This window comes from Equus przewalskii, chromosome 17, assembly GCF_037783145.1.
Source record: "Equus przewalskii isolate Varuska chromosome 17, EquPr2, whole genome shotgun sequence".
NCBI classification, from domain to species: domain Eukaryota; kingdom Metazoa; phylum Chordata; class Mammalia; order Perissodactyla; family Equidae; genus Equus; species Equus przewalskii.
This window is the reverse complement of record NC_091847.1, coordinates 56450025-56467029: the sequence shown is the minus strand read 5'-3', so window position 1 is coordinate 56467029 and position 17005 is coordinate 56450025. Positions and strand designations below refer to the sequence as shown.

Sequence of the window (17005 nt, the reverse complement as noted above, 5' to 3'; positions counted from 1 at the left end):
ATATTCAGTGAATGCCATTTTGTTCACTCTGGAAAAGTCCTCAAATTAAGAGTAGAGTGCATCTTGATACTCTATATTGCGTTCCATAGACAACAAAAATTTAAACGGAACCAATACAAAGAAAACATAAATTATCAGCGTAATACTGAGATCTGAGACACTGATATTGTTTGATTACCTGGACTTTCGTTTAGTGAAGTAATTGTGGGGATATAATTAATATACTAATATAATCTTTCCATTTATTTATTTCTTTATTTTAGCTCCTGAAATTATTGACGTATCCTCCAAGGCTGAAGAAGTAAAAATAATGACCATAACCAGACAGAAAGAGGTTCAGAAAGAAAAAGAAGCTGTGTATGAGAAAAAGCGAGCAGTCTATGAGGAGAAAAAACTTTTCATCGAATCTTTGGAAGAACCATATGACGAACTGGAAGTGGAACCATACACGGAGCCATATGAAGAACCTTACTATGAAGAACCAGATGAAGACTATGAAGAGACCAAGGTAGAAGCCAGAAAGGAAGTTCATGAGGAATGGGAAGAAGATTTTGAAGCAGGGCAAGAATACTATGAAAGGGAAGAAGGTTATGACGAAGGGGAGGAAGAGTGGGAGGAGACTTACCAAGAAAGAGAAGCAGTTCAAGTTCAAAAGGAGGTTTATGAAGGTACGTATAAATTGGGTGACTTTTTTTCTCTTTTCCTCATTTTTGCTCAGTTCACTATATTTTCAATGTTATTTACCTGACTTGCAATAGATATGAAATACATAAAATGATCATTTCCATTTCTTAAGTTTAGAAATCTCTGGAAACTTAATCTTTAAAAGAATCATTTTTTTTACAGTAACTTTCATGCTTTGACGTTGTAAGTTGCATCATTTAGTCCTATTGCTAAGACTAATTCCAAGTGCTATTTTCTAATACAGAAGTTCAAGTTTTACTTTCACTGCCTCATTGCATCTCTGCTTGATCCTGCTTCTAAGTTCAGCCAGAGAAATCATGTTAGCAATAAAGATCCCCAATACAATACTTTACACAATCATATATTATTCTTAACTTATTTAATTTGCAATTAATACAACCATCTGGAACTTACCTCCTTAAGCATCACTTCTTTTTCCTGTGTTTTTGTTAAAGAACCACATGAGAGAAAAATTCCAGCAAAAGTGCCTGAAAAGAAAGAAGCACCACCTCCTAAAGGTATGTAATTGGAATTATTTAAATAGATCAGAGCATCAACATCATTATGCTGGCTTGTTTGGAAAAGATGTATAAATCACCAGTTCAATCCAATATGTATGACTTCTTCTCTAAGCTTTATTATATCATGATTTTTTTTAGAATATCCATCTAATTCATTTAATGCAAAAATAAAACGATGATAAAAAGATGGTTAAGGTAAATATAAAATAAAGCATAACCAAAATACCTGATGTCCAGAAACTTGTACTTAAAGTTCAGAGCACCAAACTTGTCTCCCTCTAAAAAAAGTATACATATATATGCATATATACATACATATATATATAGAGAGAGAGAGAAAAATAGAGAGAGAGAGAGAGAGAGAGAGAGAGAGGGTATTTTAACAGAAATTCTAAAAGTACTGCAATTTCTTTAAAATGCTTGCAGTTGTAAAGAAGCCAGTAGTTGAAAAAATTGAAAAGACTTCTCGAAGAGTGGAGGAAGCAAAAGTTCAAGTCACCAAAGGTATTATCATTTAAAACATTTCTAGCTCCATATACACAAATAATCTGTTTATTTATATTTATTCACGTTAATTATTTATATAGTCATCTAAACTATCTTAAATTTTGTGCAAAGCAATATTCCTTGCAATACAAATATATTTGCACATATTTTTTAAGTACCCGAAGTTTCAAAGAAGATTGTTCCACAAAAACCTTCCCGGACTCCAGTGCAGGAAGAAGTTATTGAAGTGAAAGGTACACATCTTAGTATTTCAGCTACAAGTTTTAAACATTTTTATTTGTGTGTATGGATATGTGTACATATATTACTAAACAATTCACAAATCTGAAACCACGAAAGTAGACATTCTTATGTAATATATATTTTATGTTGAGTTGCACATACGTATAATTTAAGTAAATAATAACATCCTCCACCTTTGCTTCTAGTTTTACTTTAAAATTACAAACTTTTTTATTTAAGGAAGATTTTCTGTTTAATGAGAAATCTTCTGACTTCACTATGTAATGCATTCCATTGCACATAATATTCCTCATCCTCTCATTTATATAAATAGACCCTAATGGATTTGGAAAAGCACCACATGACATGTGAAGAAGTGTCTATTTGATTCCCATTCAGTAATGTTTTATAAAGGCTGTGTGGGTTGTTTGTCCCTATAGATCAAAACATGATTTTTCTTCCTATCAATACTGAGTTTGTTGCCAAGCTGTTATATTAATGCACTCATTCTGTGTCTAAACACTTAAATATAGTGTACGATCTATGTATTTGATCTGGTGTCTTGTCCTAGAAAAAGAAATACTAATGTGAAATACTCTCTTTAAAGTACCAGCTGTGCATACAGAGAAGATGGTTATTTCAGAAGAAAAGTTCTTTGCTTCTCACACAGAGGAAGAGGTGTCAGTCACAGGTATAAGGCAAATTTGAATTTGGGGGCTCAAATGGAAGGACTTTAGATGAATTTATATCCCTCTTCTTATCTAATTTGTAATTGTGTAGGCATCTCTCTCCTTGTAATTCTCTGTCATCTTTTCATTTCACATTTGTCTCTGTTTTATTTTGTATTTCAATATTCTTTGTAAATTACAATTACCACCCACAATATGGCATATCAGTAATTATAATTTACATTTTTTAAAGTCCCCAAGGTACAAAAGAAAACTGTTACCGAAGAGAAAATTCAAGTTGCTGTTTCCAAAAAGATTGAGCCTCCACCTAAAGGTATTAGTGATTCATCCTAAATTTAAAATCTTTTAAGAATTCCATAGGAAACATCTGAATATGTTAATATTGCATAATAGATTTGGTCACACAGTCAACAGACCTCTAGTCACTATGTACAAAGGACATTACGGGGGGATAGGAAGACTGTGAGGAGGGCACCGGAGATAGGAATGAAAATGAATGGCGGCTCTGTTCCCTGCTTCAGGGAATTTACCATCTAGTGACCAACTATTTGGAAATAGAAATACCGTGTCCTGGAGCCAGCTCATACCAGCTCACCAGAGCAGATGGTTAAATTTTCAGGAATTTTGCTGCCCAGTGTTTAACACCTCCATGATTAAAAGTTAAATTATATAAACTTACAATTAAATAACCTATATTAAAACAATATGGTAATAAATACTGAAAACTTATGAGTTCCTATTTTACTGTATTTTACTATTACCTACGTTTCTGAGGTTGTTTCCGTCTATTGTATCTATGCGGCGGAAATAGTAGATAATGGTGTGGGGCTGCGCTCCTCTTCTCAAGTCCGCGGCAATGACGTCACTGCGGGCGTATTTACACCACCCTGGAAATCGGAAATCCGCAGCCGCTGCAAATTAGGGCTCCGCCCCCTCTTCCGCTCAAGTCAACTTTTTAAACATTTAAGATAACCTAATACAATTGTTTTAACGCAGCTGCGTTATGAAAGTTTCCAAATCTGGTGTCTGAGAACAGACAGGAGCACCTCTGAAGGAGAGGTGCTCCTGCCTGTTCCTAGGAAAGTGGCGGCTCCTGCAGTTTTAGGTGAATAGCAATCACATTTTCTAATTAGCACAATTTCTAATCACATTTTCCAATTAGCCTTGTCCGTTTCCCTTTAGCCTTGTTTCCAACATATAATTCTCTTTCATTCAATTGGTGTAAAAGGGAAATGTCTACTCTTTATTTTAATTCTAAGTCTTGTAACAACATGTGCCTTATAGTCAAAATGCACAATGTCTCAAAAATGGTGCTTTTTTTTAAGTCCCTGAGCCACCTCGGAAACCAGCCCCAGAAGAAGTGGTCCCTGTTCCCATTCCTAAAAAGGTGGAACCCCCACCAGCCAAAGGTAGAGTAGTATTTTTGAAAAAGACTTCTTAGTGTCTGTCTTCTTGTATCTTTTTCTGTGAGCTCTGTGTATTAACAAAATAGCATTTGTAAACTATTTGTAGTGTCCTTAATTCAGTCCATGCTGATTTCGTTAATGTGTGGTAGTGCATTATACAAGTATCAGTAACGTGTTTAGACTCCAGACCATGCTAATTGGGTCTTTGCTTCACATACGTATGTTAATGTCTCTACGGTATTGATGTATTTGGCATACATTTCCAACACAGATAGAACGTATTAAATTACATCCTAAATTCTTACACTCTTACTGAGGATTTATGCTTTAATGTAATCTTAAATGTCTGAGAAGAATAGAAGTCTCAATATTGTTTCAACAATGGTATCTTTAAAGTTCCTGAAGTTCCCAAGAAACCTGTGCCAGAAGAGAAAAAGCCTGTTCCCGTACCCAAGAAGGAACCTGCTGCTCCCCCAAAAGGTACACCAGAGCTGCTCCTGGGGCGGCCCTTAGTCCCAGTGCTTGGCGTTATACGGTCTTCATACGTGCTGTGCTGTCTTTCTATTTTGTGTCTCTTACGTGCTCCTGTGTTTTTCATTTGTTTATCAGCTTCAGGGGTCACTCTTGACATACACTATTCACGATACTGAACATTCCAAAGCCCCACCAGAAAGTGTTATTAAAGAAGTAACTAAGTCAGACTCCTATCCAAAATTGTTAATGTCTTTCTTCTCTTAGAGAAAGAAGAAACATTTATGAAACTTGTTCTCTACAGGCATGTTTCTAGGAAAAAACTCTTTCATCCCTCATCTATGTGACATTTTCTTTATAAAAACACTTTCACGAGTTACGATGAGATGCAAAGACCGACAACTGGAGAGTGTTTGGCAGAACTGAGTGTTAACTACATCAAGATGCACACAGTGCTGCTAGTAACGGCCACTCTTCTGAAAAGTCAATCGTGGCGAGTCTTGAAGAGTTGGAAACATTTCCATTTTTGACATTTACTTTCATTTGACTTTAATTAAACGTCAGTATTTGCCATGACTGTTGTTATCTAATTAGCTAGTCAGAGATCTTGCGTATAGGTAATGTTTGCATTCAAATCTGCTGATCCCTTGCTTTGGTTTTTTGGATTTGGTTTGTTTGTTTTCTGGTTTTTAGGGATAAAAGACACTGCTCTATGGAGGCAGTGAAGCTACAAACTGCACACATCTGGTCAGTTGTAAGGAGGTTCAGAAAGAATTCAACATCATCCAATTTAGGAGAAACCAGGCTCACTGAAATCATACATTTTAGTGTTTCCTTTTGCCTGGCTTCCCAATGTTTCTATTTTCTTCCTGAATCAAATCTGCTTCCCTCTGTCTCAAACTCTTGTCTCTTTCAGAATTCTAGGCCTTTTTTTTTTAATCAAATGATTTTTTAAAAATTATCTCTGATTATGTAATCATTAAAGTATAACAGTTATATGAAAATAAACTATAATGCTTGTAATGAAAATGTCATATTACTAAAACCAATACTAATTCCAAAGCCACTTGATCACTCCTGAAAGAGACACAGCGGCATGTCTTATTTCTCCATGAAAACGGATACATATAGTAACATGTATATATCAATAAACATCGCATGTGTATATAACAATATATACACACACAAGTGTATACCTGTAGAATTACATCAAGACGTTGCCAATGCAGGTGTAGAGTGCAGAGGCTCACAAAAACTGCCAATATCTTATCTAGAATGGAAACAATTGTTGCCAATAATGCATACTGTTAAAATACATCTGCCAATTAAAAATTCACCATCATCAACATCTACAATAGATAAACTAAACCCATTGTAAACCTTTTTTGGGTCAGAGATCCTGTTGAAAACTATGGAGCCTCTTAGAGAAAAGCACATGTGCGCATACCCACAGAATTTTGTATACAGAGCTCTCCAAAGCCATTGACACATGGATATCAGATTGAGAGCCTTACTCTAGAATGAGAGTGTTTCCTGAATTTTGAATACACCACAGGTGCACCAAAAAAATCAGAAGATAAATGGAAAAAAGAATAGCAACTGATATAGACACAACTATTCTAAAGATGTCTTAGTTTAAGCTATCTTAGATAAATTAAACCCATTGTCATTATGGCTTCCATTTCTCAATACAAAGTATAAAGAGATTTTTCTGTATCTTATATCCATACTCGATATTGTTTGTGTAATCATGGACTAATTTGTTTTTATCGAAAGTGTACCAATATATAAAGAAAGAATTCTGTACATATCCTTCTGTGTATTTAATTCATTTTTAATTGCCTACATGCCTCTATAACATTATTTGTGACACTTATCACATTGTGACCTTTATAACGTTACAGTTTAATTTTCTGCATTATTTTGCTGATGCATAGCGAATCTATAGCAACATTAATGAGCTACATAAAGATTTGTGTATGTGCCTATGTCCATTCATAAAAGTGATATGTGTATAAACTAACATTCTGTTTTAAAAACTTTAAGTCCCAGAGGTGCCAAAGAAACCTGTCCCTGAAGAGAAGGTTCCTGTTCCTGTTGCAAAGAAAAAGGAAGCTCCACCAGCTAAAGGTACAGTGACTTACTTAGTAAAGAAGTCCTATTTTTATGTCTTGAATACAAAACGTTTTTGTGTTTAATTATCTGTTAACTGAGTCAGTTAAATTCAAAATGAATGTTTTATAATATGAGTGAGAATTCAACAGATGTGTCTGTCTACCGGCCTTCTTTCCTACAAAATACCTGTACATTAGCTACCTTGGAAAATATAAAGTCAACTCTAAAAATTGTCTTTTCAAGTTGCTGAAGTGCAGAAGAGGGTTGTCACAGAAGAAAAAGTAACCATTGTTACTCAAAGAGAGGAATCTCCACCACCAGCAGGTACCTCATCCCATCTCCATGAAATAACCTTGTCTTTCCTTCAAGCTTCTTTAATTGCATGTCTTCTTTAATCGGCCTGCCAGTTCTATATTGCTCATTTATTTTGCCTTTCTGAGAATTTTAAAATCCAATACTATCCTTTAAGTGCCAGAAATACCAAAGAAGAAAGTTCCTGAAGAAAAAAGACCTGTTCCTCGGAAAGAGGAAGAAGCTCCACCACCAAAAGGTACCGTCTCTCCATCTTTCCAAGAATCATGTTTATAATATTATGTTCCAAGACAAAGAATATTTTGTTAGTTTTGTGATGTGAGTGCATTGTGGGTGTATATCTGTGTTTTGTGTTGGGCTTCAATGAAATAACTGAAGTTCTAAAAGTGCATAATGTTTCTAAAGTGCCAGCTCCGCCTAAGAAACCCGTCCCAGAGGAGAAAGTTCCTGTACCAGTTCCTGTCCCTAAGAAAGCTCCTCCTCCCCGAGGTAGGACTTGTCTCAAGCTTCTGACGACAGTCTATGAGCCTGGGAATTCTTGTTGCTTCTCTCTGCTGTCTTCTTGTGCTGACCCTTTGTCTCTCTTCTGATAGAATTTTTGTGTGTATAGACTCGTGATATGTTATGTAACTTGTTTTCCCATTTTGCTAGTGGAAGTTGTATACTGTGCAAATCTTCTCCAAACTCTAGGGAGAGAGAATTGTTAAGATTCTTGATTTTTAAACTTCAACTTTAATGCTTTTTTCAAGCCGAAGTGTCTAAGAAAGCTGTCGTAGAAGAAAAAAGATATTTTGCCGAAGAAAAACTATCCGTTGCAGTTCCTCAAAGAACGGAAGTCGTGCGGCACGAAGGTATATAAGCTATATAACCCGAAGTGAGGGGAGAATTGAGTTTGCGTGTGTTTCCTCGAAGTCTTTTCTTTGTTCCAGATGAGATTGTTTACGTTAGAAGTTGTCCTTATCAGTGTCTACTTGTTGTAACCTTCTGAGATTGAGCCTTTTGTATCTGCGTTGATCTTGAGTCATTCTAAGAAAGTGAATAGGTGCTGAAAATGTGATAATTGTGAAAGTGGCCAGACTTGGACACAATCTGAATATTCTTCTCAGTCTTGGGCTGTACTGTCTCCTCCTCTTAAATCAGCTCTTTCCTTCTTGTAATGAGGAAGCACTGTGAAGCCACATCCGAAGCAGATAGAAAAACCATTGTCCATCTGTAGGAAACACCTGGCTACTATCAGTATTTCAGGAGGCTAAATTTAAATTAAATCTTATCTTTCAAAATATCTGCAGAGGAGGAATGGAGTTATTCAGAAGAACAGGAAAGAGTGTCCATTTCAGTTTATAGAGAAGAAGAAAGAGAGGAGGAGGAAGCGGAGGTTACAGAATATGAAGGTAAATGATGCAAATAAGCTAGAGATGGTGTGGAGTCCTGACGAGCTGCTTTCTTTCACAGATTGTGTATCAGATTATTGAAAGTGACACAAATTCAGTGAACATCTATTGGCCTCAGTAAATGTATCTCTTGATCGAAACACAAGATTCAGGAGCATTACTTAGAGTAAACACCAAATGTATTTGTTGTACGTCTCGTCTTACCTGACTGTATGGAAAAAGAGTCTTCATGTTTGTACGTGACTAATAGGGCAGGTTTCTCCATACACATTTGTCCTCTCATTAGACAGAACTGGTTTTGGTTGGTGGACTGGCATAATCTTCCCCTTGGTCGTCTGATGTCTAAAACCTGGGTAACATGATGTTGATAGCACAACTCACTAATGTGTCCTGACTCACAGTTTTTAAATGAACAAGAAATTATATTACCTTATTACATTCCAGAAGTCAAGGCCATGCTTGAGAGGGAAGCACTGAACACATAGGGCTTTCCTATATTTTATGTATGGAGAAAACAATTATGTAATATCTTTGATTAGATTAACTTGTTATTCAAATTGTCTATACCTACAATGCTAGTTCTCTATACTTCTTAAGAACTGAACAACAAGCTTTCTTTCAGTGTTGAGATACCTTTTCAATTAAGACACCACTAGATTTCCTGCTAAAGTCCAGCATGCTGGCTGAACCCTTATATCTGAAAGAACTTTCCCAAGTTCTAACGAAGCTCTTCTTTAAAGGGAAGTCAGTAAGTTCCTTAACAAACTAACTCTCTTCCCAATGAAAAGATGAATAGAATTGTACATTTAGGTGCTCTCGAGTGCATCTCTGGCTAATAAAAGGTGCCCCATCCCTTCTCCACTTCTCACTTTTACCATGTGAAATCCAGATGTGCAGTGTTAATGGAGTGGCTGGGAACAGAACAAGAAGGGCCATGACTCCTGAGAGGAAGCCAAGCAGTTCTGTTGTGCTTCCTGGGAAAGACCAATATGTCAGGCAAAAGTCAGGATTCTGATGGCTTCGAAGAGAGCCCCATCCCTTCCAGAAATGGGAAACCAAATATCATACGTAAACAAGGAACGTTCTCATTGCATGAATCGGATTTGAGTTTTTGATAGTATGCATTGTAAGTTTCTGTCAGTACTATAAAACTCTAATTAAAAAGAGAGACAGTCTATAATATTCTTATGTTTTCGTTAGGCCCAAAAGATTAGGGCAAAGATGAGTAGCCTGTAAAGTTTACGTCCAGTGTAAAGAGATATGTTTTTAATGTTTTTAACTAGATCTTCCTATTGTATAATAAACTTTATACACATAAGCTCAAAAACCATATGAAGACTCCTGCCTCTTCTACCATACTTGCTCCCACAAAATTGGAAAAAAAAAAAAAAGCTTGTTTCCATGTCCTCAGTAGGTTTGTTATATGTAATACAGGTCTTTTCTTTCTCATAAACCTATTTACGACTCCTCAAGTTTACATTTCTGCCTTGCAGCCTTCACGTCTAGAGTGTTCTGTTATTTTTTGAACTTATCTTCAACTTCTTGTGTTCTTGGTAATTTAGCCTCTAGAATTGTTTTGTCTTGTATTTGTCCTGTTCTACCTGTGAAGACAAGCATCACCATCTTTATGATGCACTTGAAAATTAAACTACTGGAACCTAGTTCCCTTCCTCTTTATTAAGGCATATGCTTTGGCTAAAATGTTCTTCTTTGGGTATTCTAAATGCGAACAATCAGGGGTTTGGCAAGTGTCAAACTTTTGCTATTTTAATTACTCTTTGCAGTAATAAATTACAGTTAGAGTTAAACATTAAAAACACTACCACTTATCCTCTTTAAAACTGATGTCTTTAAAGTGATGGAAGAGCCTGAGGAATACGTTGTGGAGGAAGAGCTGCACGTTATTGCTGAGAGAGTGGAAGCTGAGCCAGCAGAAGGTATTCAGACTCTTAAAATAATGCTAGCCCTATGTGTGTTTAGCTTGTCCCATTCTTTATGTTCTCTTGCAGTTAGTTTATTGTCTGTATCACAAATGTTGATAAATATCCTGTGTAAATAAAAAGACTCCTTACATTTGTATTAAAAAGAAATCTGGAAATTTCTACAAATGTATTTTATAATCTTTTCAAGTGCCTGAGAAGAAAATTGTACCAAAACCGAAAATTCCTGCTAAAATAGAGGAGCCTTCACCAGCTAAAGGTACAATTCTCTCTCAAAAAAATGTGATATCACTTGTCTTGATAGCTGTAATGATGCCTTTCATTTGAGAAATTGCCTGTTTTTGTCAGCATGTATGTACAAACATTTTTGCTGAATATAGTCATTAATGTTTGTGTAAATGTGTGATCTTTTTGACACGTGAGTTCTTTGCCCCAAAACAATGTCACTTCTTCTGTAATGCAAACTAATATTCTTAAACCTAATCTTTCTAAAGTTCCTGAACCACCTAAGAAAATCGTGCCAGAAAAGAAGCTTCCTGCTGCTGTTCCTAAGAAGGAAAAGGTGCCACCAGCTAAAGGTATATGGGTTTTACTTTATTCTTGAATATTGTCTGTCTTTTTAAATCTTAAATGGATATGTTTAAGGTTAAATCTCAAATTTTTATAACGTTAACAAGAAAATGTGTGCCTATGTTTAGTGTTTTTCATATTGTGTGTTTGACTGTGTTGCCTGATATCTTCTAAGTGCCAGAAGAGCCAAAGAAACCAGTTCCAGAAAAAAGGGCTCCTCCAAAAGTGGCTAAGATAGAAGAGCCTGTCCCCACCAAAGGTAAATGAAATCCCCAGCACAAAAACTAGAAACACGTCTTGTCCTTCGTCCTCTTGCTGCTGTCCTTGGGTCACTCTTTTTATATGGAGGTTCTTGGTGTATGTTGGTGACCGTGGTGTATTATTGCCTTGTCTGTGGACGGAGTATTACTCACCTGTTGTGAAGTTTATTTGTGTGTACCTTGCAAATGGTTATATTCTAAAATCACAGTACTTTCTGGCTAATATATTTTTAAAATTCCACTTTAAGTACTATAACTCCCTAATACTAAAATTATCTTTCAAGTGACTGAGAGGCACATGCAAATTACCCAGGAAGAAAAAGTTCTTGTTGCTATAACTAAAAAAGAGGAGCCTCCAAGAGCAAGAGGTACATGGGGCTTTCCAATCCACAGAATAGTGTGCTTTCCCTCTTCTCTTCACCAAATACACTGGCTATGGGTGTTGGTTTTTGTTGTCATTGTTATATTATTGTTTTATGTGTAAAATAATGAAAATGTCCAGTCTTTATGTTTGAGTTACTATTACACGACTGCCTTTTTGTGGTTTGAATGGGGGAAACAACTCTTTAAAGTGAAATCTGTCTTTAAAGTGCCAGAAGAACCCAAGAGAGCTATTCCAGAAGAGAAAGTTCCAAAACTCAAACCTAAAAAAGAGGAGGAGCCACCAACAAAAGGTATACCAACTTTCTCAAAAATCAAAATAAGCATATAGATATCGAAACCATTCTAGTAGAATTGGGATCCCTAGAAAAAATAATTTAAATACATATTATAAAGTAAAGTAATATGCATATGCTATTTCACTTTAAAACTACACATATCTGATACCAGAAAGTATTCTCTCTCTCCTTTCTTTTCTAAAAAAAAATGAAACTCCCCACGAACATGTGTAGGTAGTTTCCCTTAAAATGTGCTTGTCTTCTAATATATCTTTATTTGTCTATATACTAAACTCATCAGCCGAAATGCTTGTTCTGTGTGGAAATCGTTGATGAAACTTAAAATTTTTTAAATCCTAAATTTTCTACGTTGTGCTAATAGAGTTTATGACAATATCTTAGAATTAAGGTGAATTACCATTTGTTACACAAGTTGCTGTCTAATGCTTGTTTGATAGTCTTTGTTTATGCTGTCTGGTTGTCTTTTTTTAACTCTCTTATAAATACTACTTGATCTTCCTAAAGTTATTCACTGTCTTTGAAGCATTAAGTAGCTTAGAAAAAAGTGTTCATATGTATATTAGACCATGTTTATTTCCAAGTCTATTGACTTTTCTTGCCATTTAAATGAAAAATTTAAACAACCAGCATGGTTATAAGTCATCTTTGTCCTTGGATTGTTCATACACAATTTTATTTTAACACATATATATTCAGAATCATGCAATTCACTTTTAATAATTACTCTTTTTAAAGTGGCTGAAATCAGGAAAAGAGCTGTTAAAGAAGAAAAGGTATCCATTGAAGTTCCAAAAAGAGAACCTCAATTCGCTAAAGGTATATTGTGCTTTGACTAAATAATAAAATGAAGCATGAAACTACACAACTCTTTGCCCACTAGTTCCCAGTTTGACTCCCATTCTTTATTGGCTTATTGTTGACTAAAGGCAGGGAATCTAACATAGGAAATCGGAAAAGGTAGATGTATACTCTGCAATACCTTGCCCAGCAGGTCTCCCAGGCAGGGTCTCCCACAGCCAGTGCATGAGACCATCACAAACAATGAAATCAGAGCACGTTGTCCCTCTCATCTCTAAATGGGCTTCAAGTAAAATGCTGCCTGTTTTCAATATTATCCTAGAAGTAGCTGTAGCAGAAGAGAAAGAATGGTCTTATACCCGAGAAGAAGAGGTTGTCTCAGTACAACGGGAAGAGGAATATGAAGAATATGAAGAAGAATATGATTACAAAGAATTTGAGGAGTATGAACCAACAGAAGAGTATGAGCAATATGATGAATATGAGGAACGTGAATTTGAACATTATGAAGAGTATAAAGAACGTGAAGAATATGTCACAGGTATGAGCAAAACTGCAAACCTGAAGCCACATTAAATATGTGCAGATTCCAGTAGAATAGGATAAAATTTGGGATGCCCAAAGAAATTTGGAAAGAACTTTGTTTCATTTGGCAAATTCAGAATTTTGTTCTTGGATAACTTCTAGAAAAAAAAACCCTCTCTGAATCTAAGGTTATTGTTAGACTTTAGTTCTTGGAATAATCTATTTCCCCCCTTATTTTCACTTATACCTAAAATGGGAAATGTCACTAAAAAGTTTCTTTCTTTAAAAGGTTAGGAGTTGATATTCAAGTGCTCATGACCATTCATGATTAAAAATTTCTAAATGTCTCTCATTCTGAAGCTTATTATTATCAAGTTATTGAGAAAACATACTACTCTCAGGCTTCCCATCACCAAAACTTGACAAAGACTCCTCAAAAGTAAAGACAGTTAGGGGCTGGCCCCATGGTCTATTGCTTAAAGTTCTGTGTGCTCCGCTTGGGCAGCCTGGGGTTCGCGGGTTTGGATCCTGGGTGCGGACCTACTCCAGTCATCAGCCATGATGTGGAGGCGTCCCACATGTGAAGTAGAAGATTGGCACAGATGTTAGCTTAAGGCTGATCTTCCTCAAGCACAAAAAGAAAAGAGGAGGATTGGCAATGGATGTTAGCTCAGGTCAAATCTTCCTCACCAAAAAAAAAAAAGCAGAGAAGGCTAACACAAGCAGTTGTGTTTTATCTAATGAGGATTAATTTGTAGGCGTATAACTTTGTTTCCAAAGAACTTATTTTTCTCAAATAATAAGTTCCTATTGGAATTTTGAAATGAATCAATATTATTTCACTTAATTTCTGATGTTTCATCGCCTAACTTTGAGAAAGTCCTATGTAGTTTTACAGATAGCATTAAAAACCCATGTTGCATAGAAAAGAGTTTTAACCATGATGTTGTCTACCTGAAGTGAAGTGAGAATTTTAATGTGTAAGAGAGTGTTACAATTACCTAATTTAAGTTAATAGCAAGGAGGAAAGGGCACTGAAAGGTTATTTAGGTCTTTTAGACTTTATTCTACTTGGACCCGTGATTCTCACTCACCTCTAGAGGCTACGGCTACACTGTAGATAAAATATACATTATTTTAATTCTTTAAGTCCATTTAAGAAATATTATTTTTTATTTACATTCTAAAGTCTAACCTTAAATACCATGTATGTACTTTTAAAGAGCCTGAGAAGCCTGTCCCAGTTAAGCCTGTCCACGAAGAACCAGTTCCCACAAAGCCAAAGGCCCCACCAGCGAAAGGTAGAGTGAAAATAATATTACCAGTTCTAAGAGACCTGTGTTTCTCACATGTCTGTCATACGATAAGTACATGTTGAAGTGGCCGTGTACAAATTGTGTGTGTGTTTGGGAATGTTACTTTACACATCTTACTTCTTAACTTTTTGTTCTTAGTACTCTTAAGAAATCTGGTTCAGGTTTTTAAATCTATTCCTATTGATATTTTAAAGTGCCGAAGAAAGCTGTCCCTGAAGAAAAAGTACCAGTGCCCATTCCTAAGAAACTCAAACCTGTGCCACCCAAAGGTACATTGCAGAGTGACAACTACCAAAGCCATCTTTGTTACTTGTGTTCTGTAGACCCGTCTTCCTACCTTGTTTGCTGTTCTTTGTTTTCACTGAATGTATTGTTCTGGTCCTGATTCTTACCTTTCACAGTTTTTCGTGTATTTTTATTTACATGGTATTTATGTGGTTGGTTTTAATGCTGTTCAATAATTAATATCTTTAAAGTGACTGAAGAAGCAAAGAAAGTTGTTGAGGAAAAAATACACATTTCAATTACCAAACGTGAAAAAGAGCAGGTGACCGAACCAACTGCTAAAGGTATAATAATTTCCTTCCTAGATAGTAGTCTGTTATAATGTCTTTTTAAAAATTAAGGCAGCTATGTTTTGCTTTGTTTTGCTGTTGTGTGTCTTTTAAATTAGTCTTTAGCAGGATATTGGATGTAAAAATCTGTAAATACAGGATAAGAAGATAACGTTACCTTTAAAAGAAAAAGTTATTTCAAAATACATCCACAGCCTCTTATAAAATGGCTGTGTCTTGCCACATGGCTACAGTGTATGTATATATAAAATAGAATGTTTGCACTTAAAATCAGTGACCATTTGGCACATTCCTGATTTATCTAAATTGATGTAATGATATAACAATATTCACCATAGTTCAGTAACTATTTATTCATTCTAAAGTCATTTTGGAGATTAAAAATAAAAGCTAACTCAGTATCTAGGCACTTTATTTCTGCTTTTTACTAAGTGTGAAGTAACTTCTCTACAATTTCAGGAAGTATACTTATCCACAAGTATTAGCTTCTCAGTAAAGGATATTTCCTACCAGCAGAGACACCTGAACGCTAACATCGTTTCACATTGAGCTCTGCTACCCCAGAGACTTACTTGAGTACCTCTGTGTGTTTTTATCCCAGTGGGGTTCAGAATCATTTCCATGGAACATAGAAAGTTTCCTATAGGTGAACAGTTGTGTATCTATCATATGAGAGGCACTTGCAAAATTATTCTATCTGCTTAAAGTACGACAAAGCGAGCATTGGCACGTTGGCCTGTTTCTGACAATAAAATTTTCTTATACTTAATATTTCAAGTGCCCCTGAAGCTCAAAAGGGTTGTCACTGAAGAAAAAGTACCAGTTCCTAAAAAGGAAGTAGCCGCACCTGTTAGAGGTACCTAATAACACTCATTTTAATGTGTTGTTTGTCTTTTTTGGTATAAAATTCATGTTCAGTCCTATGTGTGGAGTTCTTCTGTGGGAAAGATAAAGCTTATTCTTTCTTCTGTTACAAATGGCTATGTTCCTAATGTGTCTTAATTTTGCTGAGTAATTGGAAAGTGTCCAACCTAAAGATAATATCTTTAAAGTGCCAGAAGTACCTAAAAGACGAGAACCAGAAGAGATAGCCTTTGAAGAGGAAGTTGTAACCCAAGTAGAGGAATATCATGAAGAAGAAGAAGAGTACGTTTACGAAGAAGAGGAACTCGTAACTGAAGAAGAAGTGGTACCAGTGATACCAGTCAAAGGTAGATTATATCTCCTCCCAAAGGACACACATCAGCATCTTTGGAGTCTGAGTGTCTAATTTGGTCATATTCTGGGGTTTATTAGCACCAATGACCAATTTTAGAAGCAGACACTTTTAGATGCTGAAGTATGATTTCTGCAGTTGCTTTTAACATTTTATATCTTTTATGCAACATTTCCAAAATTCTTAATAATATCTTTAAAGTGCCTGAGGTACCCAAGAAACCTGTTCCAGAAGAGAAGAAACCTGTTCCTGTTCCCAAAAAGAAGGAAGCCCCACCAGCAAAAGGTACACCACCATTCATATCATGGGCATACGAAAGCCTTAATCTGCATATAAATAGTTAACTATCTTCTGAGTTCGAAACTGTGTGTGTGTTGCTATCTGTTGTTAGAAACATTAACTGTCCTTTATGTGGATGTGTTGTTACTCATAGTTAGAATTTACCAATAAACAATATCTTTAAAGTGCCTGAGATTCCTAAGAAGCCAGAGGAAAAAGTTCCTGTGCCCATTCCTAAAAAAGAGAAGGCTCCACCAGCTAAAGGTACATCTCTTTATAATCCATCAGTGGGATGATGTAATAATTTACTCACGTAGTATAACTTGGTGAGCCATATCAGGTTTTTCCCCATGACAATATTAACAATATTAATGCCAAGACAAAGACCACCCAACTGGCTGATTATAGGAACAGTTTACCCTGCATTCATCTCTGAATTTTACCCTCAAAGGATGGTGATGCTTAGTGATTGGCTCCTCCTCTTTGGTGGAAAGTTCTTAGTGTAAAATGGATTCTTATTGTAATACC

At 35.7% G+C, this 17005-nt stretch overlaps 1 protein-coding gene across 1 annotated transcript in view; it reads left to right on the top strand.

Annotated features, from left to right (window-relative positions):
- Positions 1-17005, top strand: part of TTN (titin) — a 269108-nt gene that overhangs the window by 107482 nt on the left and 144621 nt on the right. Inside the window, exons 112-140 of the mRNA XM_070580292.1 lie at positions 264-668; positions 1140-1202; positions 1632-1709; positions 1868-1945; positions 2542-2625; positions 2856-2936; positions 3949-4032; positions 4426-4509; positions 6547-6630; positions 6859-6939; positions 7085-7165; positions 7333-7416; positions 7677-7778; positions 8217-8318; positions 10175-10255; positions 10449-10517; positions 10753-10836; positions 11004-11087; positions 11373-11456; positions 11679-11762; positions 12504-12584; positions 12889-13107; positions 14315-14392; positions 14602-14676; positions 14884-14976; positions 15761-15838; positions 16035-16193; positions 16400-16483; positions 16664-16741. Of these exons, the coding sequence (XP_070436393.1) occupies positions 264-668; positions 1140-1202; positions 1632-1709; positions 1868-1945; positions 2542-2625; positions 2856-2936; positions 3949-4032; positions 4426-4509; positions 6547-6630; positions 6859-6939; positions 7085-7165; positions 7333-7416; positions 7677-7778; positions 8217-8318; positions 10175-10255; positions 10449-10517; positions 10753-10836; positions 11004-11087; positions 11373-11456; positions 11679-11762; positions 12504-12584; positions 12889-13107; positions 14315-14392; positions 14602-14676; positions 14884-14976; positions 15761-15838; positions 16035-16193; positions 16400-16483; positions 16664-16741 (2922 nt within the window). The remainder of the gene's footprint in view (positions 1-263; positions 669-1139; positions 1203-1631; positions 1710-1867; positions 1946-2541; positions 2626-2855; positions 2937-3948; positions 4033-4425; positions 4510-6546; positions 6631-6858; positions 6940-7084; positions 7166-7332; positions 7417-7676; positions 7779-8216; positions 8319-10174; positions 10256-10448; positions 10518-10752; positions 10837-11003; positions 11088-11372; positions 11457-11678; positions 11763-12503; positions 12585-12888; positions 13108-14314; positions 14393-14601; positions 14677-14883; positions 14977-15760; positions 15839-16034; positions 16194-16399; positions 16484-16663; positions 16742-17005) is intronic.